At 38.4% G+C, this 12,318-nt stretch overlaps 1 protein-coding gene across 5 annotated transcripts in view; it reads left to right on the top strand.

The window, feature by feature from the left end:
• GULP1 (GULP PTB domain containing engulfment adaptor 1) overlaps positions 1 to 12,318 on the top strand; it is a 277,933-nt gene that overhangs the window by 209,083 nt on the left and 56,532 nt on the right. For all 5 annotated transcript variants that reach the window (XM_054044445.1, XM_054044447.1, XM_054044446.1 and 2 more), the window contains 2 exons: positions 949 to 1,020; positions 9,685 to 9,783. In XM_054044445.1, coding sequence (XP_053900420.1) covers positions 949 to 1,020; positions 9,685 to 9,783 — 171 coding nt within the window. The remainder of the gene's footprint in view (positions 1 to 948; positions 1,021 to 9,684; positions 9,784 to 12,318) is intronic.

Genomic DNA, 12,318 nt, shown 5'->3' with positions numbered 1-12,318 from the left:
TACACATCTAAATCATCATCTTAAGTTTTTGTGTTCTTCTTTTCCGACCGAATTGTGCATAGGCAAACCCTCAGACATGGGTGAAAAAAACCTATAATTTTATGTAGAAATCAGGTAGCTAGGTATATAATTGCTTGATTTAAGCCCACAAACACAATCTGAGCACCTCCACTGCATCTTGCACATGCAAAGTTTTGGAAACCAAGAAATAAGCATGAAAATATCTTAAGAAAGGTGCTTTTGGCGATCCAATCTCGAAGCTAGGAGAGGTGTCTTTAAATAATTGGGCGTCACTGCACATTTTTATGTGCATACTTGTTTTTTGTTATAACACAATCTTGTCAAAATATAGAGCTAAATTACTAATATTCTATTATTGTGTAAATTGTTTGAATGTTACTTTTGCCAGTGTAAGTAAGAATTTATTCCATTGAAGTCAATGTATTCCATGGTGAGAGTGGAATCAGTCCTTTAATTATCCTTCACCATGCTTGTGAAGCAACCAGTTCAAACTGATAGCACATGCTGAATTTACATCTTGGAAACATCTTATTCACGGGAGCTTCTAAAGTACTTGCACTGTTCCATTCTTTCCCAAAAGTCATGACATTTCCCTTATGACAATGCCAGAGGAAAAGAGTCAAATTATATTCTACCGAGGGAGGAAAGTAACTTGACCAGAAATCCAAGGACTTCTGTGAATTCAAACCAAGTAAAATGGGTTTCAAAGACTGCTTCAAAGAACTTTGATGTTTTCACTCTAATTAGGAGTTTCATTTCTGTTGCCTTCATTTCCTTTGATTAAAAATAAGTATATTAAGATCCATCATTAGACAACAAAATCAAGTGCTTAAAGAATTGTATTTCCAAAATATTATTTACAAAGTTAATCAGTAAATTGTGCCTTTCAGCATATAACATTTTTCTCACAAATTACAATATTTTCAGTTTCTTGGCAGTACAGAAGTGGAGCAACCCAAAGGTACAGAAGTTGTGAGAGATGCTGTTAGAAAACTAAAGGTAGGGAAGCATTTATAAATATAGATAAAACCAATGCGTAACATGTTATAGTATATATAGCTAAATAAATGACTGTGGAGATTTACAGCATGTCAAAAGCTGTGACTTTTACTAACCTCACTAGTATGTAAATACTTCTGTATTCTGTATATACTATCAGATCTTCTACTCTTCTGCCCAAATGTTTTGAAGACTGTCTTGCTAGGAAAGATAACTACCAATAGTAGCATAAAGTTCAGTGCCTTCATGTATAATATCTTCATTTGGCAAATTGGACCTTATTAATTCTAAATTATTTATCAATAGTTTAATTTAGTTTCAGCTACCCATATGTGGTGATTGATAACCTTTAATCAGGCTATAAAAAATCCTGTTGCCTGTCAGTGCAAGACAACTAAAACTTGTTTAGACTTCTGGCTCATTACTGAGAATCACATCTAACTTGAGGTTGAAAGTGAAGATGCCCTGCTGCACCAGTTTTCCTGGAAGTGCCGCCGAACTATCAAAGAAACGGGTGACTGGTGCTCTCAGCTTAGCACTTGGCTGAATTCCAGTCATTTTCATCTTGTGCAGAAGTTCAGGATGAATGAACAGAACTAAGAAATCCTACAATCCTTATTAAGACCCGGTCTACACTACGGACTTATATTGGTATAACTATGTCACTCGGGTGTAAAAAATCCACACCCCTGAGCAATGTGGATATAGTGCCCTAATCCCTGGTGTAGACAGTGCTATGGCAACAGGAGAGTTGGTTTAACTATGCCAATGGGAGAAACTCCCCATCGGCATAGTGGAATCTTCTCAAAGGGCAGGCACGCTTGAAATGCTGCATCGGCCCAGCTGCAGCACTTAAATGAAGATACTCCTATGCCGATGGAAGAGGTGGATTTTTCATACCCTTGAGCGACGTCATTATACTGATATAAGTTTGTAGTGTAGACCTGGCCTAAAGCGCTATAGCAGCACAGCTATATTATCATGTAACCTTTAGTGCGTTCAGTGGGAATTTTGTATATTGGACTGCAAGTTCAAGGAAGAAATCAGATGGAAAAAAGGATGTTTCTTACAGTCTAGGGAAATGTACCAGCAAAGGGCTTAGATGTCCAAATGGATCAGTCTGCATGCATCCCTGTCCTAGGCAAATATTTGTGCAAGATCAAACACTAAATCTTACAAATGTATATTTATAGTAAGATTTCTGTGAGTAAAATGCTGTCCATGATTAACTGGTTCATTGATAAGCAACTACCTGATATCATAGAATCATAGGACTAGAAGTGGAGGAGGTTCAGGTTGGATATTAGGAAAAACTTTTTCACTAGAAGGGCGGTGAAGCACTAGAATGGGTTACCTACAGAGGTGGTGGAATCTCCTTCCTTAGAGGTTTTTAAGGTCAGGCTTGACAAAGCCCTCGCTGGGATAATTTAGTTGAGGAGTGGTCCTGCTTTGAGCAGGGGATTGGACTAGATGACCTCCTGAGGTCCCTTCCAACCCTAATATTCTATGATTCTGTGATTCTAAGGGACCTCGAGAAGTCATCTAGTCCAGTCCCCTTCATTCATTGCAGGACTAAATATTATCTTGACCATCCCTGACAGGTGTTTGTCTAACCTGCTCTTAAAAATCTCCAGTGATGGAGATTCCACAACCTCCCTAGGCAATTTATTTCAGTGCCTAACCACTCTGACAGGAAGTTTTTCCTAACGTTCAACCTAAACCCCCCTTGCTGCAATTTAAGCCCTTGCTTCTTGTCCTATCCTCAGAGGTTAAGAAGAACAATTTTTCTCCCTCCTCCTTATAACAACCTTTTATGTACTTGAAAATTGTTATAGCCTCTCTGTCTTCTCTTTTCCAGACTAAACAAACACAATTTGTTCAATCTTCCCTCATATCTTTTTTTTTTTCAATCTTTTCTGGACCTTTAATCATTTTTGTTGCTCTTCTCTGGACTTTTTCCAATTTGTCCACATCTTTCCTGAAATGTGGTGCCCAGAACCTGACACAATACTCCAGTTGAGGCCTAATCAGTGCAGAGTAGAGCAGAAGAATTACTTCTCATGTCTTGCTTACAACACTCCTGCTAATACATCCCAGAATGATGTTTCTTTTTCTTTTTTTTCCTTTTTTGCAACAGCGTTACACTGTTGACTCATATTTAGCTTGTGGTCCATTATGCCCCCCAGATCCCTTTCCACAGTACTCTTTCCTAGGCAGTCATTTCCTATTTTGTATGTGTGCAACTGATTGTTCCTTCCTAAATGGAGTACTTTGTTTTTGTCCTCAATGAATTTCATACTATTTACTTCAGACCATTTCTCCAGTTTGTCCAGATCGTTTTGAATTTTAATCCTATCCTCCAAAGCACTTGCAACTCCTCCCAGCTTGGTATCGTCCGCAAACTTTATAAGTGTACTCTGTAAGACATTATCTAAATCACTGAGGAAGATACTGAACAGAACCAGACCCAGAACTGACCTCTGTGGGACCCCACTCGTTATGCCCTTCCAGCATGACTGTGAACTGCTGATAACTACTCTCTGGGAATGGTTTTCCAACCAGTTTTGCACCCATTTTATAGTAGCTCCATCTAGGTTGCATTTCTGTGGTTTGTTTATGAGGAGGTCATGTGAAACAGTAAAAAAAGTTTTAATAAAGTCAAGCTGTACCACGTCTACTGCTTCTCCCTACCCACAAGGCTTGTTACCCTGTCAAAGAAAGATATCAGGTTGGTTTGACATGATTTGTTCTTGACAAATCCATGCTGACAGTTACTTACCACCTTATTATCTTCTCGATGTTTGCAAATTGATTGCTTTATTATTTGCTCCATTATCTTTCCGGGTACAGAAGTTAAGTTGACTGGTCTGTAATATCCCTGGGTTGTCCTTATTTCCCTTTTTCCAGATTGGCACTATATTTTCCCTTTTTCAGTCTTCTAGAATCTCTCCCGTCTTCCATGACTTCTCAAAGATAATTGCTAATGGCTCTGATATCTCCTCAGTCAGCTCCTTGAGTATTCTAAGATGCATTTCATCAGGCTCCAGTGACTTGAAGACATCTAACTTATCTAAGTAATTTTTAACTTGTTCTTTCCCTATTGTAGCCTCTGATTCTACCTCATTTTCACTGGCATTCACTATGCTAGACATCCAATCGCCACCAACTTTCTTGGTGAAAACCAAAACAAAGAAGTCATTAAGCACCTCTGCCATTTCCACATTTTCTTTTATTATTTTTCCCCCTCATTGAGTAATGGGCCTACCCTGTCCTTGGTCTTCCTCGTGCTTCTAATGTATTTGTAGAATATTTTCTTGTTACCCTTTATGCCTCTAGCTAGTTTGATCTTGTTTTGTGCCTTGGCCTTTCTAATTTTGTTCCTACATACTGGTGTTAGTTGTTTATATTCATCCTTTGTAATTTGTCTCTTGCCATACTTCCTATCTTTCCTATGCAGTGGGATTGTTTGCTCTTGTGCCCTTAATAATGTCTCTCTGAAAAACTGCCAGCTGTCTTCAATTGTTTTTCCTCTTGCTTCCCATGAGATCTTACCTACCAACTCCCTGAGTTTGCTAAAGTCTGCCTTCTTGAAATCCATTGTCTTTATTTTGCTGTTCTCCCTCCTACCATTCCTTAAAATTATGAACCCTACCATTTCATGATCACTTTCACCCAAGCTGCCTTCCACTTTCAAAATCTCAACCAGTTCTTCCATGTGCATAAGCTTCTGAATCACAGCCATTGTCAGAGTTACACAAAGATCTTCAAACTGTGTGATTTTATATAGTTTTCAAAGGCCCAATCCTGTAATTGTTCTTCATGAACAACTTCCATTTTAATTTGTGTTAGGACATAGAATCCAGTTGAGAAAACTTATGGATTCAATTGAAAATTTTTAGAACTCCTCCCCAACCCCGCAAAAAAAAAAGAAGAAAGAAAACCATAGATTAATGAAAAGGCTCTATGTAGAAACAATCCTCAGTAGATTAAAAACCTCCCTCTCAACATCACTTCCAATACATAGCATTGACTGTGTTCTGAATCTGAATTCCATGACAAAAAATATAAAGATACTAAGTTTATTCTTATTCAGAAAAATAGCCTTTAGTTTGCTTTAAAAAATAGGAATGTCAGTTAAAATTTAATAAAACTACAGTAAAATCATAGCTTCAAAATGGATTTCATTATATAGAGAAGACAAAAACATGCTTAAAGAATTTTTTGACCCATATGAAAGAGGAGTTGTTAATGAAATGATTTATTATGATTTAGCTTGTGGTATTGTATTTTTTGGTCACATGGTTCTGGTTTTAATCAATATTAAACTAATGTCTTGCACAAAAGATCGGATCCAGCAAGATACTAAGCTCCTCCTGAGACATGTTGAGGACTTTCCATGACAGGCCACATTAACTCATTTTGAAACATTAGTGTATTTAGACTGGTATAAACCATGTTGGTGTGTCATGTTTTCATTATTGAGCCAGCGTCACAGCAATCTGTGTCGGAATGAAGTGTTTAGTGATAATTTATGATTTCTTACTTCCTTGATTCCAGGAATTAGGAGCTCCCAACTCACATAGCTTGAAGAGTTTAATACTTTCCTGCCAAAAAAACCCAACATTGTACAAAATCATAGTATACAACTATTTAGAATTTGATTTTTACCAGCAGGTGGAGCTGATGTTCTACAGCAAAACAATAATTGATGTATTTTTTTCTGAATACTTCCCAAACACACTTCTATTTCATATACTACTTTCATGTTTTTTAAACACTCAGTTATTTTACTGGGTCATTTGCAGTTTTAACTCTGACATGGTTGTTAGAAGACAGCAAGCCACTTTCTCACTTTGTCTCATTTCTTGATCAGATCTGCTCAATTTTCTTTATCCAGAATGTTATTAAACTTTGCCTTGTTTTCAGATTATTTTAGGGAACAAGGGACGGATGATGAGACTCATAATTATGCAGGGAATAGAGAAAATTTGGCACTGTAGTGTTTTACGGCATGTGTTTATAAACACTTCTAAGATGGATAATGGGAACACTTGACCCATCCAACAACTCTACATGGGTAGGAACACAGACTTACGGCCCACTACAGTGTCTGCCAGACTGTGGGGCATGGAGAAATAACCTTCCCATCCACCTGGAAGAGATTCATCTGCTGGGAGTCTAAGGAGATTACTTGCGCACATATACCTGGCAGCCCTTAAGAGACCCTCCAAAGGGAAGGCAAAGGAAGCAGCAATAGAAAACTGCCTAATCTCTTTCCTTGCCTTCCATTACCATCCTGCCCCTAGCTCCTCATGCCTGCTGGGCTGCCATCCCTTGGGTCTTGTATACTTGGAGGGGAGAGGAGAGGAAATGGGACTGAGTCCCCTGCAGCACTTTACCATGCAGACTCAGTGGTGGAGCCTCCTTACCAAAGCTGGCAGATTTTTTAGGCTTCCTCCTAGCCTGGTATATATTTTGATAGGCCTAGTGTAACTATCTTTTTCTACCCACCCTAGCTGGTACATTTCTGAGAAACTTACCCCCTTCTACCTGTATCTTAAGGGATTCAAATTTTCTTCTCTTCGAGTGCTCTTCTTTGTTCTTGCTGTTTGAAGGCTAAATTCCAAGGACCCTCTTTCCTTATATGCATTTATTGCACCTAGCACAGTGGGGCCCTGATCGGGGATGATACATATAATGAAGCAGCAGCTACAGTCTGGCTAAACTCTTCTTCTACCTCCTGCTGATGTTGTCATGGCAGGATTGGGAGAAGCATCTTCCCACATTTAGGTAAAAAAGGTGAGACTTGGATGGCGGTCCCCAGATGAGCTAAAATTAAAGTGAGAACAGGATTTATTTGTAATTCATGGCCCTAATGAAAGAGTCTAAGACACTTGCCCAAGTTCACACAGGAAGTTGGTGTGATAGCAGAGAACTGAACTCCGGTCTCCTGGGTCCCAGGCTAACAACTGAACCATCTTCCCTTTAAAAAATGAGGCTACAGAGAATACAATTAAATCCATAAAATGAAATATAAATGTTAAGTAAAATTATATCACTTTGATTTGGCATTTGATTTTCTTTAATCATTGTATAATCTGGTACTTCTCTAAGTAGATCATCCATGCAGATTCTAAGATGTATGTTTTTGTCCTCATACAGTTCTGTTCCTGATTAACCCTCCAATTGCAGTTTGCTAATACTTAATGCATAAGCATTTCAAATGTAACTTAATAATCCCAAACAAGAAGGCAATTTTCCCAAACACTGTTGTGAAATTAATGAAATACATGCATATATACAGTGTTGCGGAGGGTAGAGGGGTGGGAAGGCTTTGAGTTAAATGAAACCAGAGAAAATGAGTTTAAATACACCTTTACCCCGATATAACGCTGTCCTCGGGAGCCAAAAAATCTTACCGTGTTATAGGTGAAACCGCGTTATATTGAACTTGCTTTGATTCGCTGGAGTGCGCAGCCCAACTCTGCCAGAGCACTGCTTTACCGCGTTATATCCAAATTTGTGTTATATCAGGTCGTGTTATATAGGGGTAGAGGTGTATATGTGTTGTGGTTTCCCCTTAAAAAGTTACATACAGCTAAGGACATCGTAAATGTCCATTCCAAAAACTACGTAAAAAGGAAAGTTAAAAATTTTCACTTATTTAATTCAAATTTCATTCAGCCCTTTACAGTTATTTAAGATCTGATTCTACCCAATAGGCTTCTGTTTATAATATTGAGCTAAAATCTGTTGTTTTGCCTAAGTGAGGATTAGGTAAAAACTAAACAAGAGCCTGTGAAGTTGGCCCACTGTGTTCATTCCCAAGCCATGTTGTGATTCAATTTAACTTTATGTTCTAACCCTATGATCCTTGCCAATCTCAGCTCCAAGGATCAATCTGTCAACATGTTCTTCTCCAAGTTCCCAGTATTTCTTCCCACTTTCTGTTTTGATGCTAATATGAGGCTGCACATTTCTACCCTCTTAAAGAATTTTATTAGTGTGTAGGCTGCAAATGGGGGTGGGGAAGTGTTGAATACATGCTGATGGTAAAAAAATAGAGTTTGTAAGGACATTTGAGCTACATGTCCTTTTCCAGGCACAGTCTGTTGAAGGAAATAGTGGAACTAATGGAGAGAGATAGAGGCAAGAAAAGTAAAGGGGTAGATATTTGGAAAAGAATATTTGCACCAGGATCAATCCTTTGGAACCCTGTGATGCTTTTGGGATGGGTAAGGATGGGACACAAAGATGGGAGAAGTGCTCTAAGTTGCACCACTTGCAATGGCCTCCAAAGTGCCATTCCAGGAGCCAGGAATGACTGTAGTGCAAATATCCTCAATCCACAACCCCAATTCTGGGAGGCTGCAATGGGTGGTGGACCGATGCTGGCTATATGAACCTTATGCCACATGGGAGTGCCGTGGCAATTACCCAACAGGTCAGTTAAGCTAGTTTATTATAAGTGTGTTTTATTTGTATTGCCATAGGATGAGCCAGCTGGGACCAGGGACCCATTGTGCTACATTATATATACAAATATATAATAAGAGACAACACCTGCCCCTGAAGGTTTACAATATAAAAAGACGTTAAACTGAATATAAGCAAAAAAGTGGTGAAAGGGAGAAAAGAGGATAAATAAGAAAATGTGGGAATGAAATAGAAAATATCATAAGCTTTAATAAAGGCTTAAAAAAATCTATATGAATGAAATGCCTGTTTTAACAAGGACAGTGATAGCCTGCAGGCTCTGTAACAAACTGGGAGTATGGCTGCATGAAAAATATAATGACAATTTTTTTTATGGAAAACTGACGCCGTTTTTGGAGGAAACCATTTTCTGTGGAAATTTTTGAGTTTTCATTGAAATTCCAAAAGCGTTTGGGCCAAAACATGAAAATCTTTTGGTTTTCAGGTTTTTATTTTTCAGTGAAAACAATTTTTTTTTTTTATCAAAAATTTCTTTGGGGGGAAAAAAAAACATTTTCTGAGCAGCTCTAGTTTAGAGGGAATGGTAGCGAACTTCATCAAACTGTGCTTAACAAGAGATTTGTGAAATATGTTACCTGGACAATGAATCAGGACATAGGAAGTTTAATGATGTGGTTCTGCACTGCCTTAAACCTGCAGTGTGAATGTAAGTTGCTACCACATTGCAATGACAGCATTTTACACCCATTTTGTACAGGTGGAGACTGCACAAGGTGAAAGGCCTCGGAGAGTTACATGCTAGATATATAAATACAGCAGTGGTGACTCGGAGAATAGGAGTAAGCATGCCTATACTTCACGAACTGTGTGCAGGACACACATAGGAGGCAAAAGGAAGTTATTTAAACTATCTGTTGGGTTTTTGGGTTTTTTTAGACAATTGGTAGGAAGCTAAGTAGATTGGCTTTTCTCAGTGAGTTTGCTGTGGCCATCCTGTTACAAGCCAGCTTAAAAAGGGTCTTTCCAAAGATTATCACAGTCCTGGCTGCTGCAATTGAAAGAGGACATCTACGTCTATGAGTATTTTTTAAACTAAAATTGTATTAGTATGGAACTTACCAACTAATATGATGAGGGACTGATCGGTAATTAACGACCCAGTGCCATTTTAAACTGGACAACTGGTAACATGGTATAGTGATTGCATCTCTGCTCCCCTTCTTACAGTTTGCAAGACATATCAAGAAATCTGAAGGCCAGAAAACCCCGAAAGTTGAATTACAAATCTCAATTTATGGTGTAAAAATTCTAGATCCAAAAACAAAGGTAAGAAACTTAACTTCATAATTGTTTGTTACACCAGTAGTTAATTCAACATTGATTTAGAAATTCTATTTTATAAACCACTCTTCTAATAATTTCTTGTAGTGAAAAACTCCCTACTTATGGAACAACTGTAAAAATGCCTATGCTAGTTACTATAAATGATCATTTTTGTCAACATTTACCACACAGAAGTAAATGAGATAACACAGGTTTTCTAAATATAGAATACATATGGATGCTCACATTTCTGTAACAGAACTACACTGGGACTGACTTTCCATATAGCCATACAAGAAGGACAGAGTGGCCACGACCCTCTGACACCTGTTTCCAACCCTCCTGTGTCCTTCCGTTTGAGAGCATGTGGAATAAGAAATAGCTGTGGCAACTATGAGTTATGCGCTGGCAGATGTTGACTATTTAATGGTGATAACTAAATATGTACTAGTGTTGCAGATCAACTTTTGTAGATGACTTTATAAGCCATTATATTTGCTGTGAGACTTCTCTTCCACTATTTTGGAAGGGCTACTTGTTTTTCTGGGTTCTCCCCCCCCCTCTCCCCCAAGAAGGCTTTGAAATTCCAGTTGTGCTATAGATATGGCTTCGAAACAATGGCAGCAACTGATTTGGTGAAATATGGCCTCAACTGTGGTAATTTCTACTGTATTGTAGTTCATTGTCTCCCTATTCTGGTTGAAAATGTAATTTGACTTACAGAAAAAAATCAAAACTAAACAAAAAATCTTCTCTTGAATTCAAAGAGGAGTAATGACATAAAGGCCCATAAACAGATCTTAAAAGTATTGTAGGTCTAGTCATTCTATAATTACTAAACTCTTTTATACATATATTAATTTTTGAATTGCAATGAACACTATACATTGCTGTGTATTGTATTATTATTTTTATGATGAATATTGGAATTCAATATAATATTGTAGTTGGAGATAAGCCAAATTTAATTCAAGGACATTTCTACTTGCAAACCTTTCTGCTTGAGACCTTTTAAGTGACAGTGGGTGAAAAGTTGGTAGGCAGAAAACCCCCAGCAACTCTAAGTTGACTTCATTGTAGTTCTGTATCCTCCTTGTGGCATTGTGGGATGAAAAGTGGTTTCAAATCTTTGTCCTAGCTACAGCCATTTTAAAAATAACAAATGCCAAAAAATGTTAATTTCTTGCAGAAAGAAATATAAGGAGCTTTATAGAAAATTGTTGGACACAAATTACTAAGGGAACAAGACATTTTAAACTCTTGAAAATGTTGTTATAACAAGTTTTAATAGACATCAACTAGGAGCAGTTTTTGTTCCTCGTTTTTCTTTGTTTTCTTAACACTACAAAATTACACATGAATGAAGCCCTCATTTGCAATTCAGCAAAAGCAGATTTAAAATACACTCAGTGTTATGACAATATCAAAAGGAATATATTTATTGTGTTTTCTGTAAACAGAGGATAAATAGCTTATTCCAACACAAACACATTATTCCTTTGTATTACATGTACAAATAGTTGAACTCACTTTTAATCAGTGTGGAGGGATTTTTTTATAGATGTTTATGGATATATTTTTCAGATGTTATAACAATCGCTTTTTTCTCTTTTTGTTTTTGTTGGGAATAATTCATTTTAATTAGCTTACTGACCACAGTGAGTCATAGTAGCTGAAGGAATCTTTTTTTCCCCCCCGAATGGTTTTGCATGTTGTTAATATTATTATTACTTTTAATTTTGGTAGTGCCTGGGAGCCCCAATCATAGATCAGATCTCCATTTTGGGAGGTTCTGTGCAAACACAAAAGATGTCCCCTGGCCCAAATAGTGTAGGAATTATACAGTGTTGAACAAACCTTGACTTTAAAAGTGGGGAAACAGAGGGATTGGGGCCCAGTTCAATGAAAGGTGAAGATGCCATGCCCATGAGGCCCTCAGCATCTCACAGAAGCCCCAAATCACTTGCTCAGACCACACAGCAACATCAGAAACAAGATTATAACACAGGACTTCTGGCTCCCACTTGCTGTCAGGCTGAGAATAACTTGCCCAGGAAAATCAGTTACAGAACCATGTTTAGAATATGGTCGTGCCTAGCTCAGTCCCCTCAATCTTTTCTTCCCCGGGTGCTGCCCCCCTCTAATTTACTGACCCAAAGGCTGAAGAGGAAACATAAAAGAGCTTTTCTTCTTCCCACTGTAGCCCATCTCCCTAAACACAAGGAAGAATTGCTTCTTCCTTTCCTAAATGGGGTTCTGAAGGCAGCTGGCAGTCGCTGCACAGAATTGCCTCTTCCCCTAGAACCGTGGTTCCCAAACTTGTTCCGCCGCTTGTGCAGGGAAAGCCCCTGGCGGGCAGGCCAGTTTGTGTACCTGCCGCGTCCTCAGGTTCAGCCGATCACGGCTCCCACTGGCCGCGGTTCGCAGCTTCAGGCCAATGGAAGCTGCTGGAAGCAGCGGCTCAGCCCTGTGCTGCATACTGAGGTGGCACTGGGAACATGAAGAAACACAATCTATTGTTAAAGGGGTGGATGGAGA

Source organism: Malaclemys terrapin, chromosome 11 (genome assembly GCF_027887155.1).
Source record: "Malaclemys terrapin pileata isolate rMalTer1 chromosome 11, rMalTer1.hap1, whole genome shotgun sequence".
In the NCBI taxonomy this organism is placed as follows: domain Eukaryota; kingdom Metazoa; phylum Chordata; order Testudines; family Emydidae; genus Malaclemys; species Malaclemys terrapin.
This window is presented reverse-complemented; position numbering and strand designations above follow the sequence as displayed.